This window comes from Carassius carassius, chromosome 3, assembly GCF_963082965.1.
Source record: "Carassius carassius chromosome 3, fCarCar2.1, whole genome shotgun sequence".
Taxonomy (NCBI): Eukaryota; Metazoa; Chordata; class Actinopteri; order Cypriniformes; family Cyprinidae; genus Carassius; species Carassius carassius.
Window position 1 is genome coordinate 37,983,253 of NC_081757.1, and position 8,506 is coordinate 37,991,758.

General features: G+C 38.3%; 1 protein-coding gene across 1 annotated transcript; it reads left to right on the plus strand.

Annotated features, from left to right (window-relative positions):
- The first annotated feature begins 516 nt into the window (after positions 1 to 516).
- Positions 517 to 3,673, plus strand: fgf4 (fibroblast growth factor 4). Its single transcript, XM_059523574.1, has 3 exons — positions 517 to 1,163; positions 2,376 to 2,479; positions 3,168 to 3,673. The coding sequence occupies exons 1-3, from the start codon at positions 869 to 871 to the stop codon at positions 3,342 to 3,344; spliced, it is 576 nt and encodes a 191-aa protein (XP_059379557.1). The 5' UTR covers positions 517 to 868; the 3' UTR covers positions 3,345 to 3,673.
- Positions 3,674 to 8,506: the final 4,833 nt, after the last annotated feature.

Consider the following 8,506-nt stretch of genomic DNA (forward strand, 5'->3'; position numbering starts at 1 on the left):
GCTTTTCAGAAACGACAAAAAGCTATGGCACTTTCCACCTGCCGCCAAAATATTCCTTTTCTAAAAGAGATAGGCTATAGTTGCAGAACGCGGGTAACCATAGCAACGGATCATTATTGTTGGATACATTCTGCAAAAAAGTCGTAGGCTACCATATTTGTTACTTTATAACACACTCTTATATTATTGAACGTAGTTAAGAAAAATTACATTATTTATTATAGGCGCATCAAAGCAATAATACGCGAGATGACCATTAACAGCTTCTAAGAATGACTTCTTTTGAAAGTCATTCGGACGCAGATTTGAAGCTGATAAAGACATTATTCCCATAGACAACGGCATTGAACTGTCAAAATTAACTAATGTTGTTTTATTGTAAGGGATCGGTTATGACGTTTGCCTCTCTCACTCGCACGCGCGCACACACACACACACACACACACACGCGCGCGCTGTAGTCTCACTGCCCACGGCATGGACGTGCGCACATTATAAGGAATCAGTGTGCTCGGAGTGGCGCAGAAGGCTGCTCCGTCATGCACTAGGTAGTGTGTGATGTAATTTCGCTGCAGTTATAAATATCGTCGGCAAGGGAAAAAAGTAGCATGGCTGAGCGAGGCTAGAATTGACGGTCAACATTTTCCAACTTTTGTGTGAAAACAAAACAGCTTGAACACCAGTCTGAAGTGTAGTGTCTTGAGAGGAAACCCGCTGAGCGCGACTTCATGCCGCTCACTAGGGTTGACCGTAGCTCTGTTCGTGAGTAAGCTCTTTGTGCGTCTTTTTGGCTGCCGACCCAAATACAGAGAAAGACGGTAGTTTGGTGTCTTCAACTCTTTCAAACGCTCACGTACCGCTCAGAAGGATGAGTGTCCATTCGGCCCTATTACCAATAGTGGTCTTAGGACTTATGACAAGCTCAGTGCGCTGCGCTCCGCTGCCCGGTGGGCAGAACGGACCCGTGGAGCGACGCTGGGAGACCCTCTACTCGCGTTCTCTAGCCCGAATCCCCGGGGAAAAAAGAGATATCAGCCGGGACAGTGATTATCTCACGGGCATTAAAAGACTGCGACGTCTCTACTGCAATGTTGGCATCGGGTTTCATCTCCAAGTATTACCGGACGGTAGAATTACCGGCGTGCACAACGAAAACCGTTACAGTAAGTTTCATCTGTTATTTGTACTTATGCATGCTTGATCGGCTGTTGGATTTGAAACTGTCACCCAAATGAAACTGAATTACGAAAAAGAATTATCTTATAGAATTAAAAAAAGCAAAATAAATAAATAAAATGAATAAAAAATAAAAACATGTATGGTAACAAAAAACACTCAGTGGCTGTTAATCAGTAAAAATAATCTTAATAACACTTTAAATTATTCAACATCATGCCATGTTTGATAACATCAACAAAGCCTGTTGTAGCGCTTCCATTTACATTTCCCGAATCAAGTCAGGTGTGGTGGCGCACCAGCATCTGGCATCCTGCGTTACGCACGCAACAGGTCTCTGTAACCAGAACAGGACAGAAACAGGGCCAGCATCCCAAGCCTATAATATAGATAATAATATATAAAGATAAAGTCATCCTTTACGACAGATTAACATTCACTCTTTAAAAAAAAATTAAGATTCTTCAGTGATTCTTTGGTTCATACTTTCTTATAATAGAGAACTGTTTTGGCTGTATAGGTTCCTGAGTTGCTTTATGCTTCTTTAGAGTTTGTTCAGACTATTACACACCAGTACAGATGGTTTTCTAAAGAACTACAGATTAAATTAATCTGGAATTTAGAATGTCTTTTGACATTAGGCTAAAACAGAACATTTCTGAGACCATATCTTTAAAAATTTCAACCTAATGTCCATTGCAGTCGTTCTAAACATCTGTGTTGACGCACTTCATGTGTTTCTAAAAACAAACTCAAGAAGTACTGGATACGTTTGTCAACATTCATCACAGACTAAACAAACAGTAGTTATTTCATCATTAAATGACAGTTTAATGATGAAATGATGACATTAAATAACAGTTTTCTTTAGACTCTTCTTAAGTGGCCAAGGATCTGATAATAAAAATGTCTTTTTCTGACACGTGTCAATCAAATCATTGGGGAAAGACGTGGTTTAAAATAAAGCAGAAGTAATTTAAAGATACATCTTAGTGGTTTTACAGAGAACGATAGATGCGATATTACGTTTGGGAAATCTGAAGAGGCGGGAAGTGTCATTTCCTTCAAAAAGGATGCTCTGGCAGCTTCAGCGTAAACACGTACAATTTTTAGAAGGGCAGTCATGGTTGGGAGTTGCCAGACAGGGCTAAAGATATAAGCCAAACAAGGTCATTTATTTTCTTTGTTGTGTGTTTAAGGTCTTCTTGAGATATCTCCGGTGGAGAGGGGAGTTGTGACACTGTTTGGCGTCCGGAGCGGGCTATTCGTGGCCATGAACAGCAAAGGGAAGCTTTTCGGATCTGTGAGTATGAAATGATTTACAACGTTTTTCCGCCCGTGAATGTTCTTATCAGAGCTCGATGACATATTACCCTGTACTTGAGGTGTATCCCCTCACGGCCTCACCAGCGACCTCCCCCTCCCCGTCCCAGAGTCTCCGACAGCGTTACATTGTTGAGCTCACTTGTGGCGTGCTTCCAGTGACTAGTGGTGTTTTCATTGTGGGACGGACGAACCCAGGAACGGTAGCGCAGTAGATCATTCGGGCTACGCATTCCATTCTTAGCATTGCCAGCCAACACATGCACCTACTGTCCTTCTCAGTCAGAGTAAAGATGAACTGGCCAAAGAGGACCACCCAAACCATACCCTCTCCAATTTCTTTACGCTGACCAAGACCCCCAAAACACCTATACGTTTCCATGACCCAGAAAGAATAGGTGTAATTTCAAACCAGTTAGGCCAAGCCATGGATCTATTTACTTTGGCTGTCCCTTGCATGAAGAAAGATCAAAGCCGTCTCTTTGCTGTAGATTATGAAAATTTAATAAACAGTTTGTTCTATTTGCGCCATAAAATTCCTCGCTGTAAAAAGAACGTCGCTGTATTATTTAAACACAAGCTCGATGATATAGCCTATGTTATGACTCATGAGACGGTCTAATGAAATGTCAATGAAAATAATAGTTGCTATGTCTTTTTTATTGTAGACGCAGTTCACAGATGAATGCAAGTTCCGAGAAACGCTCCTTGCAAATAACTACAATGCGTACGAATCGCAGGCACATCCCGGGATGTACATCGGACTGAGTAAGACTGGCAAAACAAAGAAAGGAAATCGAGTATCGACATCCATGACGGTGACACATTTCTTGCCTAGAATTTGAGCTCGTTTGGAGAAGCGCAAGGCGGAGGAACTGCGATGCACTTTCTACAGAAGTTAGGCTACATGTGAGGTTAAGTGTATCGTGTCATGTATGTAAATATTAGACTATTTATATCTGTTGATTTTATATACATCACAACGTCCTCTTTCCGAGTGCAAAACAACAATTAATTTATTTTTTATTTGTTTATTTATCCTCATTGCTGCTACCACGTGTTCATATACAAGTGAAATTCCTACAATGTACTTTTTTTTTTTTTTGCACTGTTTGAGTTGTTCTAAAGCAACTGTTTTGGAGAGGTGGTCAGTGTTAGACGCCATATTTATTTTCTCGCGAATGAAAACAAGGTGAAATGAAATGAATGAAAACAAGTTTTTTTTTTTTTTATAATTTTCAGAACAAATGGTGCACAGCCATTTGGGAAGGTTTCTGAAAGACGCATTTCAATTTTCCGTCTGTTGAACGTTCAACACTATCCGTCGCAACCCCGTTTTCAATCATGAAAAAAATAAAAAATAAATATGGCGTCTACGCTGACTAAGGTCCATTTGTCCTTCGTTGGAAAGAATATGTAAGTCTTAGGTCAAGCCTCCTATCGTTAAGGTGTATCAACCCCCATAGTATTAGCACTGGAGCAATTGTCCAATGTCTGAGCTCCTTTGTGCGGAGCTCGGATCTAACTGAAGCAGTATCGGCTTACTCTAGCTTACTGAAGTTCTACCCCTTCAAATCTGTTTTTAGCTCTGCCGGGGGGTTGAACTTTGAACTTATCCGCAGTCAATCTTTGTCACATTTCTAAGGCTCTAGATAGTTTCTTTAACATACATACATTAATATAAAAGAAGAAAAAGTAATTGCAGTGCAGATACTGTACCCTGAGCCCCTTTAAAGAGACATACTGTACAAAGCCAAGGTCAAGTCAGTCTTTGCTGGGTGTCTGGGTGGAAATCAGTCATGTTAAAGATCAGTATTTTTCTATGGTGGTAACACGGAAAACAAAGAAATGACAGTGTTGTGTGTAAGTGAACGAAGAGTTAAGTTAAAAAAAAAACAACTTCCACAGTAAGTTATGAAAAGGCGTATTGCCCACTTTTTTGTCGTTTTCTACCTCATGCAGTTTCCAACTGATCATTTCCTACTTTGAAAATCAGCTGACATAGAATGTTTAGTTTTAAGTTGCTCTTCTGAGGCTACCGCTACTCTTGTGAAGTTCTGGCGGCCATTGCGTCCTAGTTGCGCCTTGTCACGTTTGAGCTATCTTTACCCTGTGATTTACTTTTAGAAAGGATAATCATGTTGGAAATATTTGCAGACAGCTGTTAGACTATACTATATGCTCAACCAGTAACCCTATATTTTTCCTTATATATGTTGTAAATGCAATATGGTGCAAAACTGAGAAGCTGCTTTAAACATGGTAAATGATGTCAATAAAGTAAGTATTAAGAAATGATGCATTCATGCAGGGATAAACAAGCTTTCCATCTTGAACCTAAAAAAACAAACACATATTCGAGTGATTATCTTTAAAAAAGCATTCCTTATTTTCATCAAAATGGCCTACAGGTACACTTAATTGAAAGAAGCGAATGTTCTTGGCTGTAAACTAAAGTGAAAATGGATGGGCTTCAAAAAGCTATAAAGAAAGCATTAAGTGACAATTCTGCCCTTAAAAGCATGAACACATTCACATGGTTTTATTTAGTGTAATCTCAAAGCCGTGGTATTTCAGCCGTTACGAGTCCAAATTTGCCATTTGTTTCTTACCAAGCCCTGCCTGGATGTGCACATCAATTAGTTTCACTTGATGACTCCGAGCTACCTGAGCTAATGCTGGAAGAGGGAGGGTTGTCTGTGTTTCTCTTTTACACAGCTGTGCCAAACCTCTTTCCAAATGGACATGATTTGCATCAGTGTGGATGTTGTTTACAATAGACCGAATGGCCACTGAAGGCAAATTGTCCCTCTGACCCTCATTACAACTGACACAAAGCATTGGTCTTGATTTGTTTAACCACAAAATGCAATATCAACAGGCTTGACCTAGTAGCCTGAGATTAGTGAAAACAGAACATCCTCGTCTTTCAATACACCAATGGTTTTTTAATGTGTTTATGAACAGGCATATATGTGGTGTATTCAAATAAAACATTTTTCTGTCAGTTCCCATACAGTTGTGTTTGCATCCATGGCAGAGCTCTAGTAAATGGGCTGACGTCCGAGTCCTGTAGTAGTGTGCTCTGAATCCTGTTTTACCAAATATTGTCTGTAGTTTTATACAGGTCTTGTTAAATATTGTGATGTATGTGCTGTGCACATGATGATACCCTAACTTAAATGGAAGTTAATAAATATGTAAATCATACTGGTCTGAGTGTTTTTAATTCTTCCTACAAAAGCACACGAAGGTTCAATGAAACCGACAGCTGTGATGGCACAAAACATGTAAAACTAGAATATCTCCAAGCATAACTATAGAAAGGGGCCTTTCCCTGGTTAAGCTAAAAATACGCTCACAGACTTGTGTCACTAGACTATGCGGGCCCGTCTGGAGTGCTGTGCCTGATATTTCTACAAGGACAGCACTGCCAAGACACTCTGCTGCTGTTGTTTAACTTGCCAAGGCCCAGTTTACAGATTGGGTGGTTTTGCCATCCGCAAAGCCATGGGAGTGGAAACCTCTCTTTCAACTTCTGTGAACGTTTCCAAAGGTTCAGAGGAGGACTCCACTGCAGCCCTTCCAGGCATGCGGTTCCATGAAAGGGGACCCCGTTTAAAGTAGTGTGGGCCCTTCCTTTTTCTGTGTGCTGACTAATGAGCAGATATGTCAGACTGGCCTTTGTGAGGCCACGATTGGCTTTTACTCTAGATCAACTGCCAATGCTATTGTCTTTCCTTAGTACAATCCACAAACTGACATTTTATGCAAAGAGAGTTATGCATTTCCATGTTGTATGGCACCTAAGTGTAGGATAACAAAAGGAGACATGCAAAACAAAGGACAATCCGCATCCACCCAAACATCCATTTAGTTGTCTTTTATCTAAAACCTATTTATTTATTTGTTTGTTTGTGTATTTATTGTACTTTATTGTACAATATCCATGATAATAAACAAACAAACAAACAAAAAAACTGAGAAAATAACAATTAAAATGCATTCCAAATTCAAGTTGGAATTCAGGTTGGTTTCTGATTGTTTTTTTGTTTTTTTTAAACATTTATAACATGTTTAAATGTAATGACTTAAAAATGTCATGTGGTGTACAGCATCTAGTAAAAAACATTAACATAACTTTCTTTACACCTTGAATAAACGTGCATACACTCCCTTATTATATAAAAAAAAGAACATCTATTTTTCAGGTAAAAAAGTATTTTTAGAAATAGAATGTATTATTAATTTATAAATATCATACATATTTGGGAACCACTTGACATATTATACCTGAATTAACTGTGACCTGTAATAAAAAATCAGATTATCTTGTATTTTATCATACATTTTCCTGAATATTGGCTGCACTACATAACTTAAATTTTGTGGACAAAAACCTTACTTAATAAAACTTTTATATATAATTATGATGTAAGAACGGTAAATCTTTTTCACGTTATATCCCTTCAAAAACACCAAAATGGATTTAATTAATTTAATTCAGAAATTAAAAGCATGCTCGTAATCAAAGGGGTATATTCAAGTCATCATACGTATAAATTGCATGTGTAAAGTACTTTTGACGAATTTGATGTCATGCCTTTGATCATTACTTTACAGTACACACTCTGCACTCAGTATATTCAAATAAACCTATCACTTTAAAGCAGGACAGGCGAAGTGAGACAGGTGTGGTCACTTAATACACATGTATTCCTGGCCATGAGCTGGGGCTAAATGGAGCCCTATCATTGCCCAGAAGAATGATAACTTTTTGCTCCAATAAACTTAGTCTGCCATGTATGAGGGCTGTAAAGGCCCTCTTAAAAATAGTTTCTCTTTTCCACCTATCTGCGTCAGTTTCATTGTCTGTCAGCCAAATAAACATCCATCCACCTCTCAAGTGCTTCTTCTCCATTCAGTTGTTTGGCCCAAAACTGTCTTCATATCATAACAGGCCTTTCAACTTCTTAAGAGCACAAAGACTTCACAAGACGGGCCGATTGCTTAACAGCTCACAAGAATGTGTTCGCTAACAGAAAGTATATTGAGAGTAATTCACTTGCTGATGCTCTGGCAGCCAGGTGGTGGCTTCAAGCTGAAGGGAGGAGAAGGAAGCAGAGGAGGAAGGTGGAACGAGACACTTTGGCTGCTTTGGCATTGTCTGTGGTCATGCGTATGGCCCATCCTTCTGTAAGAACAGAGAGGCTGTGACACATGTAGAGCTCTTTAAGGGCAAGTCAAAACCACTTATGTTACAAATAACACATTACATGACCTCAGGCAATACATGTCTAACAATGCAGTCAATCACAGACAAATACACTCCCATTCAAAAGTTTGGTTTGGTAAGATGGTTTGTGAAAGTTTCTTATGTTCAGTGTATTTGAACATAAGATCTTTGCTTATGATTATATATTTAGTAAAAAGCAACATTGTGAAATATTATTATAATTTGAAATAACAGTTTTCTATTTTAATAATTTGATTTATTCCTGAATTTTCAGCAGCCATTACCTGACATGATCATTCAGAAATAATTTTAACACGATGATTAGGTGCTCAAGAAACATTTCTTACTTGTCAATGTTTTTTTTTTTTTTTGTTGTGTAAACCGACATACATATTTTTTCAGCATTTTTTGATTTCACGCGAACAGCATTTAATAGAAATCCTTCATAATGTAATAAATTTTCTTCTCTGTAACTTTTGATCAGTTTAATGTATCGTTGTTAGAAATATTAGATTCAGACAGACAGATAGACAGACAGACAGACAGACAGACAGACAGACAGATAGATAGATAGATAGATAGATAGATAGATAGATAGATAGATAGATAGATGGAAGATAGATAGATAGATTTGAAGTTTTGCTAGTAACACATTTTCATAGGATTATCTGATTAATTGAAATTTAAAAAAACAGCCTTTATTTAAAATATATATATATTTTTTTGTAACATTATACGTGTCTTTAGTGTCACTTTGATAAATTTAATGCA

Coding starts and splice junctions, on each gene's coding strand:
- fgf4 (XM_059523574.1), top strand. CDS start 869: ATGAGTGTCCATTCGGCCCTATTACCAATAGTGGTCTTAGGACTTATG. Junction 1,164..2,375: donor GCACAACGAAAACCGTTACA/GTAAGTTTCATC, acceptor TGTGTGTTTAAG/GTCTTCTTGAGATATCTCCG. Junction 2,480..3,167: donor AAGGGAAGCTTTTCGGATCT/GTGAGTATGAAA, acceptor TTTTTATTGTAG/ACGCAGTTCACAGATGAATG.